This window comes from Thermobia domestica, chromosome 10 (assembly GCF_964235325.1).
Source record: "Thermobia domestica chromosome 10, izTheDome1.hap1.1, whole genome shotgun sequence".
Classification (NCBI taxonomy): domain Eukaryota; kingdom Metazoa; phylum Arthropoda; class Insecta; order Zygentoma; family Lepismatidae; genus Thermobia; species Thermobia domestica.
Genome location: NC_137463.1, coordinates 5,797,769 through 5,817,711, shown reverse-complemented (window position 1 = coordinate 5,817,711; position 19,943 = coordinate 5,797,769). Strand labels below are relative to the sequence as shown.

Here is a 19,943-nt window from a genome sequence, read left to right as displayed (position 1 = left end):
CATAGTGTTAAAACTTCTTGCTGAAATAAATTGTTTAATATAATATAAATATTTAAAACTAGCTGAACACCCGTTATTTGCACAGGAAGAACACGCCTCATTTTAGACATAAAGAGCTGAATTTGGATTTAGACGGCATCGGAAGTGCCACTGTTTCTGTCAACGGCACCGAAAACTATGGATTCGACACTAATATCAGTCTTTTTCAATAATTTATTTTCCCCTTCTCCCTTTCTCCAAGTTGCGGGGCTGAATTTGGATTTAAACGGCATTGGAAGTGTCACTGTTCATCTCAGTGATCCAAAACCTATGGATTCGACGCTAAAATCAGCCATCACTAATATCAGCCATTTTCGATCATTTTTACACACACACACACACACACACACACACACACACACACACAAACACACACACACACACACACATATATATATATATATATATATATATATAGACCCCTATATATATATATATTCCCGTTCCCCCTAAGTTGCACCATCAAAATGAAATGGTAGAAATCATTCCAAGCCGGAACCTCACCTATGTGACAAATTTGATCGAGATCGGTCTCTTCGTTCAAAAGTTATTAAGTTTTACTTATATATATATATACCGCCTCTCCTCCCCCTACGTTGTACTGTCAAAATGAAATCATAATATCACTCCCAGACTCGAACCTCATCTATGTTGAAAATTTGATCGAGATCGTTCTTGGTGGTTCGAGAGTTATTAAGACACACTGCTAGACTTTCTCTTTTATACATGGAGATTAATTTCCTTCGGAATATCATCTGCTTATGAAATATATTGAAAAAAAAAACTTTTAAAAATAATAACTTTATTTGAAAAGGAATAATTTAATTATATCCAGAATTTTTTTTATGTAGAATTTTTGTTTGGTAGAAGATTGTCGTAGAGGAAAATATTGGTATTATTTGAAACTTGTAAATTACTCTGCATTTAATGACTGATTAGTGAATATACCTATATGTTCTACTGATTATATATCATCGAATTATTTTCTCTTCTGTTTTCCTGCAATGACATTCAATACTCAATTAAAAGCACTTCTCAGAAATATAGTTTCCTCGTTTTCTGTGAATCTCCAATTTAAAACAGAAATATACAGCTTTGAAAAACGACTATTTCTGTTCTGTTCTCCTATTTACATTTATAAACGTGGTATGCTTTTTGATCATAGGCCAAGCAATACTGAGGACTTTGACGGGATTTAGTATTAATCGTATTCGTCTGATAATTACTAGCCTTCACAAATGTAAAGAGAAACCTTTTTATGTGGATGTCCACAAAGGTAACTGAAGCCCACAAACCGTCTCAGTGCAACATTTTTAACTGCTCTTTTTTTATTTAATTTTAGATTTATTTCAATGAATTGAAGAACTAGAGATAGCAACATTTTTTAAACAGTGACAATTGAAGAACAAAGAAAGAATACAACGATTTTAACAGATGTACTGGAAAATCTGATGAATTAGAAAACGATAAGCAGAGCTGTCAACTTTTCAAATCTGCTCACCCGTACATTCATAGCATTCGTACCATGAATAGCTACCGTGGCTCTACGTAACTCAACATCGGAAAACAAAATTGCTGGTTACAAGGGGGCTAGACAATTACTAATGAGCTTATACAAAGTTACCACTCTGTTCCTATCTTACTTTGTGATTCTGATCACACTAGGGTAGGTAAATAAGATTTTTTTAAATTTTATTTTTTATTTTGTTAAATTACAACAATAATGAACAAATTGTTGCTTGTAACTAATAAAAGAAAACCAGTGTTAAAATTATTAGTTCACCCGTACATTTTGATTAGCAACCCGTACATCCGTAAACCCGTACAGTTGGCCGTGGCCTCATGATAAGCTTTTGTTAGCCTTGATAGGGCCACTGTGGCTCAGTGGTAGAGTTTTCACCTCTGGTACCTGGGGTTTTTGGTTCGATCCCAGCTTGCGCCAAGTAAGCTTTGTGGTGGACAAACATTGTTAGCATGGGTTCTCCAGGTTCTTCCGTTTCCTTCCATTTTCTTCATTCCACCATTTCCTCCATTTCTCATTCATATCATTCGTCTCCTTTAGCCTAGCCGGCATAATCGTTGGACGTAAAACTTAAAGATTTCATATCATTTTTGTTGGCTTTGATGAAATTGTCTTTTTAGGATGTCCACAGGCATATCCAGCACACCCCAGACACAGTCTGGTTTTACTACGTCCCAGTTTGCTAATTTCCTGTGCGTACTATGGCTATACACGGCCCCTAGTTTGATTTTCGTTTGGTTTGAGCAGACGTTCCTCGCTGATCACGCTATCCGCGGAAAGGGAAGAAACAAAAGATTGGGGGAAGGAAGGAAGCGGCTTGGGACCTGTATGCAAGATACCACGCCGGCATTTGCCTGGTATGAATAAAAAAACAGGAAAACCTCACTCAGGATGGACGGCCAGAAACAGCTTTTACATTTCTTGACTGAGTGTCCCCACGGGGAATCGAACCCGGGACCGCTCTTACTAAAGACGAGAGTATTAGCGACTACGCTACGCGGGACCATCATTTTCAATTTTTGTTCTTAAATGAATGACACTTATTTTTGGAAAATAGAAAAAAATTGAAACCCTTTGGAGAATCTCGCAGAAATCTTAAGTTTAAAATTTAGCACAAGTAGATTGAGCAGTATGGTTGTAGGTGCATCTGTATACATCGGGACTAATGAACAAGCAAACAAACGAAATAGTAAAGGAACGTACGAAGATATGAACAACAATACAAAAACACTTTTTGGACTTGTAAGAGCAAACATAAATTCTTTGAAACCCTCGAATTCGATTTTTCATTAACTAAGGTCTTCTTTACTTCTACCGTTGCTTCAAAGTAACAAACTATTGTGTTCAGAATGTTCGTTAAATTTAACAAACAAATACAGTCAAAATCATGTTAACCTAGGTTGTAATATGGAAAACATGTTACATATAGTGTGTCTCTAACATACATTGATCCGAGGTACGCAGCACATTATACAGAGGGCTCAGGAATAATAGAATAGGTAAAGGAAATATTTGTACGAACTATCAAAATAGAAACTATATCAAATTATATTTATTTGAATCTCTTTAGAATTATTACAGATCACGCGGATTTAAGTAGGATTTTTTTTAAATCAGCTATTACGCTTCTGAAAAATTAATTAATACACAAGGTGCCCGGTGTTCTTAAGGAATATCTTCATTTTCAACGAACTTAAAAAGTTCCTTACTGAATTCTCTAGGTCTGTGTGTGTGTGTGCGGGAAGGGGGGATCTGTCTGTCATTTGCGATTTTTTTAAAAATTTTGAGCCTTCCATTCGATAGACCATCAAAAACTATCTGAGAAAGCGATGGGTGTTTTTGCGTCACTTGAAACCGTTATGTACGTTGTGGTTCGGAACAACTTTTAATTCTTCGTTTAGCCTCTTCTCCTTTTTTTTTCCCAGCTATTTCACAACGGACATGGTCCATACCCATGCCTGCATCTTTATCGTGCTGGGGCTGGGATCACAGTAGATTTGGATGCAGGCAACGCCAAAGGATTATACTGAACTGTGTGTAATTGAATCATGCATTAAATTTGCAACAAATGATGAAACTAAAATTTAGCTAATGAAATTATAATATTACTCAATAAACACACATATATTACATACACATTACTAAAAAAGTAAATGGATTAACAACCCTTTGCTTAATATATGAACGAAGTAGGTGGTTTGATATACGAACTAAAGAACTCCGTAAATCTTCGGCTAGCCAGTAATGTTATCCTATCATGGTCCTGATGTCGAATCCCAGATGCTGTTTCCGTGGTTAATGTTCCAAGCTGGAGCCGAAAATACGATCCTTAATGTACACGGTAACAGACGAGGTATTGCTCCGGGGTTCCACTTCTTGTAATGTTTATCGTAATGAAAACGACCTGACTCAATTTAGTTTTCACATGTAAAATGTTCCAAAATTAAACTGTTCAGCACTTACATTCAAACACTGTACGGGTAAAACTGTTCGACATAGATCAACTAATGAGACGTTTAAGTTTGTCTTACATAGGGATATGTTACGCGTTAATAAAATGATCAGAGATGCTCGCACTTTGTAATTTTAGGCAGCAATGGGCGCTGCTTTCAAGAAGGCGCGGGACGCGCTGGAACAAACAGCGGCGAGGAGGTAATCCTCACGATGGGTGTCAAAACACTCAAGCACTCTTTTGATTAACTATAGAATATCAACGCTGGGGCTGGAGTTTCCCTCTTATGACGTATAATGTTGAGTCCAAGCTCTTTGGCTGAAGAGATGCGGATACTTCGAATGGGCCAACTGGCGATGGGCGATAACAACATGTAGGTGTTATTGCAAGTGTCCCGTTTTCTGGACTCAAGAGAGCAATCACAAAGGGAGTCGCTATTTCCACATTGCATGTCCATATGTAGCCATGAAATCAGACTGAGGCTCATCAACACAAACAAAGAAGCATACCAAAATGATGAGGGAAGAGTTTCTAGAATGTTAGAGAATATACGAGGCTTGGTTAATAAAGTTCGAAATTAACTCTATTTTTCCCAATTTCCCTTTTAAATCCAAAAATGAGCTTTAAGTCGGTGATACACTCTTACCGTTCCCGAGATATTGGTCCAAAATGGCCGATTTCGGAGATTTAATAAGTTATAGAGAGATCATATTGGTGTTGATCCATACCTAAGAGGATGATGAACATTTTGGTACCCAATAGTAATCGTTGCCAACTGGCTAACTGGCCACCGTTCCTCAGATGTTGGCGAAAAAAAATTTCGAATTTCGGGAGATTTAAGGAGCCATATCTCGGGAACCGTAAGTCATACAGACAGATGATATTTTGCGAATTTTTGCGAGAAAGAAGAAGGTGCGGATAAAATTATTTACTTTTACATCTAGGAACAATTGCTGTTATCCTTCCCGCTCCATCTCACCATTCTTTTTAAATTCGTTCTGGCAATGCTCTTTGAGCATTCTCAACTGGTTTAGATTATGAAATTCTTTAGCGGGTTTGTACAATCTGAACCGGGGCCACAAAGTACGCTGAAAACTATCACAGCGACTCTTCAAGCCACCTAATTTCCTGCATCACCGAATCTAATTATGTAATGTGAACATATTGATTAAATGGTGATTGCATCTGCATTCAGGATCGGGGATCGAGTCCGATAATTAAACCAAAAGATCATCAGTGCAATGTGATCTGTGAAAGAAAAATACATTATTCTAGAACATAAACATTTTACTTGTGTACATATGATAATTATTTCTACTGAAAGAAATTAATTAAAGTGATTAAGGGCAGTAAAGCATAAGTTTCGAATACTTACCTCTTCTGTCGATCGACATTGATCCAGCAGATCACAGGAATACCTTTTACATTGATTACTTAATTCCAGATACGTATCCTTAAATTCATTCTCCACCATTGCTAGTCTCTCCAATTCCCACGATAGCTGAAATAATAATAATAATAATAATAATAATAATAATAATAATAATAATAATAATAATAATAATAATAATAATAATAATAATAATAATAATAATAATAATAATAATACTCATATACAACTCTTTAAACTTGTCTACATAAAATTTCAAATATTTTTTTTTCTGGCTTGAAAATCATGCCTGTTACTCTGTATGGTTGCAAAACATGGTCGCCTACTCGGAAGGAAAAACGTAGAGTGAAAATATTTGAGAACAAGATCCTGAGACAAATATTTGGACCCAAGAGAACCAGGACTGGGGAATGGCGGAAACTTCATAAAGAGGAACTACATAATTTATACGGTTTACCAACATTGCGAAGGTCATCAAGTCTAGGAGGCTTAGGTGGGCAGGTCATGTACGTAGAATGGAAGAAAGTAGAAATGCTTTCAAAGTCTTGACTGGAAGACCAATCGGAAAATGCCCATTAGAAAGAGTTAGGCGCAGATGGTAGGACAATATTAAGATGGATCTCGCCGAAATAGGAGTACAAAGTAGAAACTAGACCCAGTTGGCTAAGGATAAAAGTCAGTGGAGAGCTTTTGTGAATGCGACATTGAACCTCCGGGTTCCATAGGCCATACGGTTAGTTAGTTCTTTTCTGTTCTTTTTGTCTTAATTATTAAATTTTTGGAAATATTTAATTCTGTGTTTAACATTTTAAACGAATGTGAATTTTTTACTTGATACAACTTTCACTATTACAAATTCAGAGTAATTTATATTTCAAGATAAGAATTGATTTCTTTGTTGTGGATGCCAGAGATATGCTGTCTAGACTAATGGAAATAATGATCCAAGGCAGTAACAGTTAAGTGCTCGAATCTTCTCAGCAGAAGCTAAATTCATCTACGTATATTTTTTTAATGAAAATATTTTATTAAATACACGACTACAAAGAAATGCGAAAAAATAAAATAATTATAAAAGCTTTAAGAAGGAAAAAACAGTTTTATAAGGCACTGAAACGTGACTATTAGCTATAAAAAAAATTATAATCTGTATCAAAACAAGCAAATGATTGCTTAATACGAGGGGCAGTCAAAATATTTCCGGAATTCTGTTGCAGTTCTTTATTGCCTCAGTATAAGTACACATTTACTCAATCGGCTTCAAAGTAGGCAATTTCGTAATACATGCACTTGTTCTTTCGCTCCTTTTAGTATCTTTCGAAATTCAGCTGTCGCATTGGTTTTGATATCTTCTACTTGGTGATACGGAAAAAGAGTCATTTAGAGAGGAGCAAAATATCTGATGGTGCTAAATTGTTTTTAAGGCTATCAAACTCTCTGAATCAGATTTTAAGTCAATCAAACTCCCTGAATCAGATTTTTAAGGCTATCAAACTCTCCGAATTAGATTTTTAAGGCTATCAAACTCTCTGAATCAGATTTTTAAGTCTATCAAACTATCTGAATCAGATTTTTAAGACTATCAAACTGTCTGAATCAGATTTTTAAGTCTATCAAACTGTCTGAATCAGATTTTTAAGGCTATCAAACCCTCTGAATCAGATTTTTAAGTCTATCAAACTGCCTGAATCAGATTTTTAAGGCTTTCAAACTGTCTGAATCAGATTTTTAAGCCTATCAAACTCTCTGTATCAGATTTTTAAGTCTATCAAACTCTCTGAATCAGATTTTTAAGTCTATCAAACTATCTGAATCAGATTTTTAAGTCTATCAAACTATCTGAATCAGATTTTTAAGACTATCAAACTATCTGAATCAGATTTTTAAGTCTATCAAACTCTCTGAATCACATTTTTAAGTCTATCAAACTGTCTGAATCAGATTTTAAGTCTATCAAACTGTCTGAATCAGATTTTTAAGTCTATCAAACTGTCTGAATCAGATTTCTAAGGCTATCAAACTGTCTGAATCAGATTTTTAAGTCTATCAAACTCTCTGAATCAGATTTTTAAGTCTATCAAACTATCTGAATCAGATTTTTAAGACTATCAAACTGTCTGAATCAGATTTTTAAGTCTATCAAACTGTCTGAATCAGATTTTTAAGGCTATCAAACCCTCTGAATCAGATTTTTAAGTCTATCAAACTGCCTGAATCAGATTTTTAAGGCTATCAAACTGTCTGAATCAGATTTTTAAGCCTATCAAACTCTCTGAATCACATTTTTAAGTCTATCAAACTGTCTGAATCAGGTTTTTAAGCCTATCAAACTGTCTGAATCAGATTTTTAAGTCTATCAAACTGTCTGAATCAGATTTTTAAGTCTATCAAACTGTCTGAATCAGATTTTTAAGTCTATCAAACTGTCTGAATCAGATTTCTAAGGCTATCAAACTGTCTGAATCAGATTTTTAAGACTATCAAACTCTCTGAATCAGATTTTTAAGACTATCAAACCCTCTGAATCAGATTTTTAAGTCTATCAAACTATCTGAATCAGATTTTTAAGACTATCAAACTGTCTGAATCAGATTTTTAAGTCTATCAAACTCTCTGAATCAGATTTTTAAGTCTATCAAACTATCTGAATCAGATTTTTAAGACTATCAAACTGTCTGAATGAGATTTTTAAGTCTATCAAACTGTCTGAATCAGATTTTTAAGGCTATCAAACCCTCTGAATCAGATTTTTAAGTCTATCAAACTGCCTGAATCAGATTTTTAAGGCTATCAAACTGTCTGAATCAGATTTTTAAGCCTATCAAACTCTCTGAATCACATTTTTAAGTCTATCAAACTGTCTGAATCAGATTTTTAAGCCTATCAAACTCTCTGAATCACATTTTTAAGTCTATCAAACTGTCTGAATCAGATTTTTAAGTCTATCAAACTGTCTGAATCAGATTTTAAAGTCTATCAAACTGTCTGAATCAGATTTCTAAGGCTATCAAACTGTCTGAATCAGATTTTTAAGGCTATCAAACTGTCTGAATCAGATTTTTAAGGCTATCAAACTCTCTGAATCACATTTTTAAGTCTATCAAACTCTCTGAATCAGATTTTTAAGGCTATCAAACTGTCTGAATCAGTTTTTTAAGGCTATCAAACTGTCTGAATCAGATTTGTAAGTCTATCAAACTGTCTGAATCAGATTTTTAAGGGTATCAAACTGTCTGAATCAGATTTTTAAGGCTATCAAACTGTCTGAATCAGATTTTTAAGTCTATCAAACTCTCTGAATCAAATTTTTAAGGCTATCAAACTCTCTGAATCAGATTCGAAATTGCGGCAACTAATCACTATAGACTCATTCGTTCATCTACACTATTCATTTACTGCCAGTTAAGACGTGTTCAAACTTGTCAAATTCGTAATTAGGAAACCTAAGAACTATACTTTACAAGATTTATTGTGATTGCATCATAGATGCCAAAACTGCAACAACATTACGGCAACATTTTGACTGCCCTTCGTATAAAATTATAGTAAATGATCATTTAATTAGGCATTAATTTGTTTGGTTTGACACAGACTTCAAACATTTTTATACTAATCGATTTCATTAGGACATAAGTGTAGTCTTTGTAGGTAGACTATAGAACACCTTAGCGGCTAAAGTTAATACCGTACCAGAATTATCAAATTTATTATGTGTATTTCCGCATAACTTCGTTATACGTGCATTGACTTTGATCATTCTTTTTATGTTTGAAAGACTATGCCTTCGCAATGATCTCGCAAAAAAATCTTATTAAAATTAGGTCTTAGTCTTTGGAGGTAAACCATCCAACTCCTCAACAAGTGAGAGTAATTAATACCTACCGTAATTGGGTGTTGCTATGTTTACGTATGATACACAAACGCGTAGATCAATTTGAAGAAAAATATTTGTTCACACATGTTTCGTAGGTGAACCTATCTTATTGAAAGTTAGTGTCCTGAGTCTAGTTTTCGGGCCTAAAAGGACTACTAGGGTAACTAAATAGCGGAGAAATAAAACAGACAAAATATTTAAAAAGAGCAAAATAGGAGAAAATATTTAAAAAGAGCGAAATAGAAAAAATATTTAGAAAGAGCTAAGTAGGACATAGTATTTAAAAGGAGCTAAATAGGAGAAAATATTTAGAAAGAGCTAAATAGCAGAAAATATTTAGAAAGAGCTAAATAGGAGAAAATATTTAAAAAGAGCGAAATAGGAGAGAGTATTTAAAAGGAGCTAAATAGAAAAAAATATTTAAAAAGAACGAAATAGGAGAAAGTATTCAAAAAGAGCTAAATACGAGAAAGTACTTAAAAGGAGTGAAATAGGAGAAAGTATTTAAAGAGCTAAAACGTTACGATTATCAATTTTGCAGTCTGTGTGAAACCAAACATAGTAGAACCTAATGACCATTTTCTGTAATTTTATATTAAGAAGTAACTACTTTGACTTGATTTTTTATTGATAATAGTAACGTCCCAGTGCTTTATACGGCGTAAAATCGTTTTCTTCTTAGAAGCTTTTCAAAATTATTTCATGCTTTCTAACGCTTGTTTGAAATTGGTTAATATTTTAAAATAATCATTAAAGAGGAATTTTAAGAATGATCAAAAATGGTTTGAAAGATTGCCATATTGGCCAAGAAATTTAGAAATGATTCAATATTGCATTAAAAGATTGCAATCTTGACCAATAATTAATTTTTGGATCAGGAGCCATAGAATTAACGGACCTTAAATCGAGTTTTTCGTATTTTCTATGGAATAAGCACATCAAACTGAGTTAAGTGATAGTTTGAGTTTGGCTACACTATATGTAGTTCTCCAGATATAAGGCCTATAAGAAAATTTTTCATTGAAATATAGTGGAACTTTTGATTCAAAAAAGAACTGAATTTAAATTCCGCTGCGAAGATCAGAGTAGTTAACTGCTGTTGTGCTGGGTCATGTTTCCATTAGTATAAACATGATATCTCTTGCATGTAAGACAAAACAAAACTAATTCTTATGTTGAAATACCTAATTATCAAAATTTTTAATAGTAAAAGTTGTTTCTAATAACAAGAACTATACATTCGTTTAAGATGTTTAAACATATATAATGAATTATATCGTAAAGAATTAAAAATCATTTGAAATTTTATACATAGGTGTTATTTAATTATATGCATTTTTAAAATTAAATTAGAACTGGTCTATTCGTAGTAGTTAATCAACTACAGAGGCAATATGAGAATACCATTGCAATATCCTCTCATATTAACAAACAACTCTACATGCTTCAACACAAGGATCACCAAGCAACCGATGAATGTCATCTCCGTAGAAATACGAGAAAAACACGAAGAGTCACGAAGAGGACTCCTTTAACCCCTCCATAGGGCCCGCCTCCAAAGCTGGTTATAAAAGAGGACGCACAGGGACAGAGGACATCAGCTGATCAATTCTTACCTTTCTCTCCAAGGTGTTTTCGACTGGAGAGACTCTATAACCTTTCCCCTGTGCTGCTATGGGCAAGAAACTCCTTACGAACAAACCATGACTTCCGCGCTGCTCTGAGCAGCAGACACTAAATCACCTCTGCATGCTTTAGGCAAGATCGGGCCCCTTACCAATCTCCGTGCTGTACTGGTCAAGAGATACTAAGCCACCTCTGCGATGCTGCGGGAAAGAGGTTCCTAACTAAGAATCCACAAGACCTTCGTATTGCAGTGGGCAGGAGATACTAAGCCACTTCTTTGCTGCTCAAGCCGGTAGCAAGCCTAAAAATGTAGGGGGGTGGGCAGTAGAAGTTAGGGGGCCCGATCCAACCATATTATATTTCATCACCATATTATAGTTCATTTGCAAGCCTACCGTGAAAATTTTATGGAGACAGCAAAAATTTAGGAGGGCCGGCTCCCCTAGACTCTCTTTCCCCCTAGACCCTAGGGGAGAGCCTGTTGCTGCTACACTCAAGAGGTTTCTTACCAACCTCTGCACTGTACTGGACAGAAGATACTCACTAACTGACCTCTACTCTTCTACGTTTAGAGATTCCTTACGAATCTCCGCGCTGCATTGGGCAGGAGATAATTCAACTCTGCGCTTCTTAACGCCCTTCGTTTAATTTTTGTGGAGAACATTAATATTATAAGGATAGTAGAATTGTTTGCAGTCGATAAAACTCATTCGATCTTGACTAAACTTGGCCTTCTGCTGGTCATTGGCATGCTTAGTATATGAAATGTTATAATGCGCAGACTTTGCTTCTTCAGGTAAGTTGGAGTTCGGACCTAATCAAATTTTAGCTAAAACCTTTTCCAGTTGCCATTCAGAACAAAAATGAATCACATTGCTATTTAGGACAAACATACACGGAATAGTATGTTTTTAAACCTTTATTTGGAGTATGAGAAAGAAAATGATTAGATGGTTGATTAACTATATTCTAAATGCAGTGTTCACTTGCGATAAATAAAGACCTCTGTCGGTAATGGCAAAACTTATTAGTAGGGCCCGGAAGTTGAGGAAAAATCCTCTTTCTTACGAGTGTCCGAAGACGAGGCTTAACATAATATATGTTCATTTTGGGTCATTGTACACCAGGAAATGGTGGATTTTATTTGTCCTTTTTGTCTTTTTCTTTGTTTGTTTGTTAGTGGTCTATTTTTTAGCTTTTGATAGGTATTAACGTCTTTTTTTTTGCACTTCATCTTTCGACAATAAATTTACTGGCCATTAACTCAAATCACCACCACCTCTTAAACATATTCTCTTTAGTAAAGAAAATTCCAATGATTAGACATTCTTCAACCACAAGACCAGATCTGCAACAATCACAAGTCAGATAAGGAAGCATAATAATGTTCTCCAGCAAAGGGTGAGGTGGGGAAGTTTTCTTATTTTAGTTAGTATTTCAGTTTGTGAAAGAAGGACAGACCGTTAACATACCAGAAGCTTGTATTTCTTGAGCATTGTATCCATTAAATACGTAATTCTAATTAAATTGGGTCTTATTTTTACGTCCTTTTTTCAGTTTTTTGGTCCTATTTTATAGGTATTTTTAGGCCTTTTTATAGGTCCGTTTTAGGCAATTTTTAGGTCTTCGACTTCTGAGCCCTACTTATTAGCTACTGACTTTTCTTTGTTGAATAAGACTTTTCTTTCTTATATTGCAGTGCATTTAACCCAATAGAAGTGGAAGGCAGTAATGTACAGTATTTATGAAGTAAATTTAGTGTATTTCTGCCCAGAATTTCACCTAGAGTTATACCCAGTGTCGTAACTTGTGTGCGTTTGGAGGGGCCAACTGTCCATCCATTTAATTTCCATGATGGTGGAGGGGGCTCAGTTCAACATAAAACCTTCTTATTGTGTATGCTGGAATACGAGCATGAATGTATATAAAGGAAACATGTTACGATAAAAAAAATTAAGAGAAACTTCAATGAAATCAAAGTGTGACCTGGACACATTTTTAGCAAAATGCCTATATTAGGACCCCTTTGAAATATTACACAGTTCTTAACATTATGAATTGTTTCATTTTTTGTTCCCTTAATTTAACTAGTGAAGGAGGAAATGAACTCACCATACTATTTCCAAAATAACTAAAAAAAGTGGCGCTGCTTCGCATTATCTGAACAAAATAGATTTCCGTACTTCACTAAAACACTAACTGGGTTTGCTAAATGTAATACATATGTTTATTAGGGTTGTAAGTTTTAAAGGGGAGGGGGAAGAATTTCATATTTTTTCCAAGGGGAACTTCATATTTTTCTAGGACCCGACTACATATTTTTGAATGGTCTGAACTATATATTTGCGTAGAGGCCCAATTACATATTTTTCATGGACCCAACTACATATTTGTCCTCCAGAGAAAAGATCCCAATTACGACATTGGTTGTACGCAACGTTTCTGCCTATTGAAACACATTGTTTATGTTGTGACAATCTCTTAACTAGAAAATATGATAAACGTATTTTTTTAAAGATTAGCCTCTGAGCATCTAATTTAATATTATATATGTATTACGTATAACACTAGACAACAAATTTTAACTTCTTTCATGCTTCGGAAGAGAAAAGTACATTTTCTTATGCAAATGAGAGTAATGAATATGAAAAAAATAAAAAAATGCAGAATTGGTTCGAGTTTAAGTGTAATCGACAGAAATATGCGTTGTGAAGTGTTGACACTTTTAGGTTCTTGAATTTTCTATTTGGCCTTCCACTTAAGCAGCTATTGCTTTAATTTTGTTCATCCGAGTATCGTGGTTCATACGTCATTCGCTTTAGAATATACCAGACTTGCAAATGGTGCTATGCGCATGTGTATACGATGTATAAGAGGAGGAAAATTTAAGGTAAAATTGGGAATTTTCCATCCAAAAATCCCTTTTTTCAAATGTAGCATCCTCTGGTACGGTCCCGGCTAAAGGTACCCAAATATAATATACCTTTAAAACTACTGTAGTTTATACTAATACAGTACATGTGCCAAGTTTCATTGTAATATCTACAATAGTGAGAGAAAAATATTTCTCAGTTCTGCTCGACAATACAAAATTTCATATAGGCAAAAGTGAGATATAAGGGGAGGAAAGTGAGAATCCAAACAGAGTATCATGAATTGTACGTCATTCTCTTCAGAATAAAACAGGCTATCAAATGGTACCATGAGCATGTGTGTGTATGTATGGAAGAAATCTATGTAGGAGTGCAATATATGCATTTGTAGTGACATATTACACTCCATTGCTTGGTAGAAGATATTAGGTGCTCCACTACTTCTTTATAATTCTGAGACCGCTCGTTTCCCAAAACATTGGTCACAACTTTTAGGAATGAATCCCATGCAATCCTCTCCTTATCTTCTAACACTACATCAAATACAGGATCATTAAGGAGTTAGCGAATTTGAGGGTCAATAATGATTCCCTACCTGATTTTAGTTTCAGCAATTTATGGAAGTTTACGCAGAATATATTTGAAGAATAGTTTGGATGCGTCTATGAATAGCCGACATTCATTGGGATTATCTTCTATGTTAAGTTTGCTCATAAGACCAGTTACATTGTTACAACATACTATGTAACTTTCCACTGAAAATACTTTTCCAGTGGATCCTGATGTGTTCAAAGCATGGACCTTTTAGATCTTCAGAATAAGCTCCCCACTGCTGGATGCCAGTAGTTCTGCGCCACTTTTTGACAACCTCAGGTAATGGCAGATAGATAATGATATGTTGGTTTTGTGAAGTCATGATCGGTGGAAGACGATGAACCTGCAACAGAATTTGACAACCTGGGTCGACTTTGTCCGCCTTTTGCTCTTCATCGGATAAAACATTGGAGTAATGTATGGGAGGTTGTTGAATCTTTATTTCTTCAGAATGTGGCACATTGACGAACATCTCACAGAATATTTGGATAAGTAGTAGTTCCCTTTCCCTTTTTTGGATAGACGTTTAATTGGAAGAACTATGCAAAAATCGCAGTTTGAAGTATGATCTCTCCATATGTTGGCTCTCTCCATATCATTGAAACTACAAATGACATGCATGGCCTTTTTCCATGTAACCAGTCCCGTAAGTGTGTAGAACAAGTATTATAAGAAATATGTGATGACCACTTCTTGTCCATATTTCCCACTTTATAGTCAAAGTACAAGTGATAGGCTTTCTTTATGATAAGCGTGAAATTCCACTTTTCGTTTCACTTCGTTAAAAACAACAATTTAGTTTTCACTGTGAACACATATACGCGACATGTTTCTGCTCAGTACAGTCATAGAGCGATAAAAAATAAAATAATAATAATAATAATAATAATAATAATAATAATAATAATAATAATAATAATAATAATAATAATAATAATAATAATAATAATAATAATAATAATAGGACACACCCAATATCTCACCACGACCACGTCCGGGATGGCAAATTGTAACTACAAAAGAACCTTACACAACACGTTTTCTCTGGCAAATTCTTCATCTTCAATATAAACTAAACCGTGATGTGATTGATGGTTCTTTGTCAGCGATGAAGTGCGAGCAATAAGGATAGCCAGAGACGTACGCAGGAACTTATTTCGGGGGTGGGGGCTAAGCTTTTTGGGGTTCCAAATACAAATTGAGGCTAAATTATATTAAAATGTGTAAAATTGTACCTGAAATCAGACTAAATTTTCCAAAAAAGTCAATACCCGCATTACCCACCCCCTGCGTACGTTCCTGACGATAGCAATGAAACAAACCGTCAAACAATGGAGGTTTATTGAAATAAGCAGACAGCTCCTGTTGCCACGAACCCTTAATCTGTCCTCTGCAGCACATCTGGTGATAACATATTTCTTTGAAACCCGAACCAATCTTCAAAAACTAATTTCATATTCGTTATCAGCACCCTAAAATTAGTAAGAATTAGTTACTTTTATCTCCGAAGCATTTTCACTGTTGACCAGTGTAATCTTACCTTGAATGCTGCCAGTATAGGGTCTCTACTAGTGAGAGAGATCCACGCAGGGCTTGCCAGTGCTCGGTAGGTGTGGATCCGGCGAAGAGAGTAACGAAGACTGTCCGTATGCATTCCTTCTGTACATCGACGACAGCCACACGACAGGGAGTGTGGTTTATCGATGTAGGCCCCTGCAAGAGATGACAAGTACTTCAAGAGAACATTGTCTTAATCCTTACGGCATACTATCAATATAAACAAGAATTTGTAGCAAACGGGTTTTGAAATTTAAAAAAGACATCTTCATGTTTGAATATTTCTAAGTTGAAAATATTTCACATCAATAGGCTTATAAGTAACAATGACTTTTGTTAGTATTACACAAAGGTAGATTTAAAAAAAAAAATATTTCCATTTACAATTTTTGTGTGAAAACACACCGTAGATCATAGAGTAAAAAAAGTAGCAGTACCCCGGTACGCCACATGAAGAAATTTGGTTTCTATGCCGTGATTATTTCTCCATTAATATTGACACCGAAAGTGAAGTAGATTGTATCATTTCCGAGTTTAATAGAGAGATTACAGTGGACCTGAATATACGTATTATTGGAACGATCAATTGATAGTATGAAATCGATTTGCGCAATCGATTACTGTCTGTACCTTATAGTGATCAAAGTTAAAACCGGAAATGGTTGATATCTGCCATTTCCGCTTTGAATAGAGGGTTAAGAGAGAAGATAAGGCATATTTTTAGAACGTTAAATCTACTTTAGAAAACCACTTCTCTCATATAATCGTTTTTGCTCTTTGTAGATACCGGAAGTTGTAGCAGATTTCTGACACTTTCAGCTTTGGCAGCGACTTTAAGGTGGAGATGAAATGTATTCTAGGAACCCTTAATCGTTTGCAACAAAGCACCACTAGCCATCTATGTCGTTTCTAGTCTTCAGTAATGAACGTAAAAATCGGAAATGGTTGATTTTTAGTATTTATGGTTTGAATATTACCTTCATCAAAAACTCGAATTCTCAGTTTTGATCCTCTACATTAGACCTGACAAACTCTCGGCCATTGAATCATTTTTGTGCAGCCCTTGGCTCCAAGGGCGCCAATAAGGGGGGCAAAGTGGGGCTCTCCCCCCTAAGAGGAAATTGTACTTGGGAATATCAAAAAAACAATATATTTTTTACATTAGTTACAGCAAAATTTGAAATTATATTTGAAACGTTTATACTTGACCCCCCTGGAAACCACAACATGGGCGCCCTTGCTTGGTTTACATCAAGAAAGTAATATACAGGACATAGCAAATGTCCCTTAACAGCCTTTTTGAAATCCACACGGATGTAGTTTGATTGAATGTGAGATGAGCGATATACACTATGCTTAAGTTAACACTTTTGGGAGTACATCACGTTCAGGGCTGCTATCTTGTTTCCGCCATCTTGGACTCGAATTTTTTATTATGAACAGTAGGTATGTAGTGTGTTATATGACTATGAGCTAGAATTTTCTTAGGATATCAAATATTCAATCAGATTTCATGTATTTAAGTTGGCCAATCGAGTATCGTAAGCTAAGATAAATTGCAATTACAATCACATGTCACCCTTGTGCAGAGCACGTCCTATAGAAAATATTTCTAGAGCTGTCCCTTTGCATTCTGATTTACCCTGCCCCTCAAAAGACAAAATTGAGGAGTTTGATGCAATAAGGGTGTAAGTCTGAAACATGCATTTGGAGAAAAACGATGTTGAAAATGTAAGTAGTGTTTTTTCTTACATAAAACATTGTAGTATGCAGCATTTTATTGTGATATTGAATTGAAATGTTACCACGAGGCTAAGCAAGCATGGCAAAAGCCACAAATGCGTTTGATGCAAAACGGGCGTAAACTCGCTTACGCCCTTATTACATCAAACTCGTCAATTTTCTGGAAGAAACCATGTCGACACAAAAGCGCAGTAGCAAATATATACAAATCTTTATGCACACGTGCAAATAATACGAGATAATTAACAAATTTATATCTATTGCATAACTTCAATAAACACAGTAAATATACTGTAGTACTACAGTACAGGGTTAGCATAAATGATTCATCATTTTGAAAAGGCTATATTTTGAACATACACACATGAAAGATATAGGATAAGAACCACAAACTCACCCAGTTTATACACTCTCTACAAGTGTTTAATATGTGCCCCTTTAGTGACACGACACACGTCCAGACGATATTCGAGGTCATTCCATAAATTTGGTAGCATAGTCCTGTCAATTGTCTGCATTGTAGCACTGATGCGTTCTTTGAGTTGGACTAAGGATTGCGGTAGCAGGGGGTACATAAACGAGGTCCTTAACGTACCCCCACAGGAAGAAGTTGCAAAGCATTAAATCAGGAGATCTGGGAGGCCAAGGAAAGAATGCTAGGTCATTCTCACCAATACGCCCAATCCAGAGACGCGGAAGTTCATCGTTTAAGTAGCCATGAACTGGAATGTGCCAATGAGAGGGCGCCAAACTCTACACAATACACATTTGGTGAGTTTGTGGTTCTTTTTATATATCTTTCGTGTGTATACGTGTAATGCTTTTGAAAACATAGTCTTTTCAAAACTAATGAATCATTTATTTTAACCCTGTATTTAATATAAATATTATTAAGTGCCATAATGTGTGAATAACCAAATCTAATAAATAAATAATGTGACCGTCTGCCCGGCCACAAAACTATGTTTTTGGACGACCAGCGTATTTCTTTTTAACTTTTATTCATGCAACGAAATTATTATTTTACTCATAGAAACGAACAGCTATTTTTCCTTTTGGTGAGAACTTCAATTCTTTCTGTTGTATGCAGGTGTTCTTCAGTCGTTATCGTTTCTCACGATAGAACAAAGAACTTGTTGTTTTTCAATGCAACGCTTATTGTCTGGCCAGAGTGTTTCGTCACAGCAAACTTATTGTTTTCTTTCCTTAAAATAGTTTCCAACTTATAGTCTTCGTCACCATGACTGTTCCGCATATACTTTTTTTATAATAACATTTATTAAGATTGGGAATATTTTTGGATACGAAGTTGATATTGTGTGGGAATGATATTGTGTTTGTCGTCTTCTCACGCACTCTTATTACGTCATCCTTCATGCCGTGAGAACAAGAGTTCATATACTGCAGGAGACGTAGGTGGAATGACTCATACACACAATTACCATCGTTCGCTTCTTTCCACTGAACCGTTTTACTTATAACAGTAGTGCATAAAAATCTATAACCATGGGAAGAATTTATTAGTTAAGACTGCTACACTTTTTTCAACTATTATTTCCAAGCTTCTTTCCCACGGAATCAAATCCAATGTTGCCAGTGTTCTTTATTATAACATCAACCCATTGGGATTGTGTATGAATGCAGAAAACCTTACCATTTCTTTATTATTTTACATAATGCATTGTCAACCCTAAGTAAGCGGACGGGTTGTTCCCGAGCGTGAGTAGAAGCAAGAAGTTAGCAATAAGAGTTGGTAGTAAGTGGAGGGTTAGCAAAAAAGTTCGTCGTAGAGAGAGACAGTGCAAGACAACGTATGAAGTGATAGTATGAAGAACTTTGTGGTGCGATATTAATCTATAGGATGTGAAGTAAAAACACCAACAAATACCTTCTGGGTATGTAGCGTCCTTTAGGAGTCAAGATACTTCATTCAATTGTATTTCCCCATTCCCCTCGCCATTATCACGAAGTGAAAGTCATATCTCAGTGCGAAGAGTCAATTTCTAGTGCAAGCGACCTTTAAACAAGGGCTACGTTTCTAGTGTTCGTAAATAGTGTGCACATATCTACATTTACCATGCAGTGTTAAGAGTTTTATTCTCCATTTCGCTTATTCGATTGCCACAGCACAATTTCTTCTGTTTGAGCATTTAGCTCTGTCAAGTGAGAGTTTTGTGTGTTGTTAATGTATATATATATATTTTTTATTCCGTTCCGTACCCACATATATCCATACTCAATAAATAGGAATTTACCTAAGTAAATATCATCGT

General features: G+C 35.3%; 1 protein-coding gene across 1 annotated transcript in view; it reads right to left on the bottom strand.

The window, feature by feature from the left end:
• The window catches only part of LOC145662910 (transient-receptor-potential-like protein), a 191,529-nt gene that overhangs the window by 122,407 nt on the left and 49,179 nt on the right, over positions 1-19,943 (bottom strand). The window contains exons 4-5 of the mRNA XM_081728915.1: positions 15,911-16,083; positions 5,389-5,514 (exon numbers count right to left, since the gene is read on the bottom strand). Of these exons, the coding sequence (XP_081585041.1) occupies positions 5,389-5,514; positions 15,911-16,083 (299 nt within the window). The remainder of the gene's footprint in view (positions 1-5,388; positions 5,515-15,910; positions 16,084-19,943) is intronic.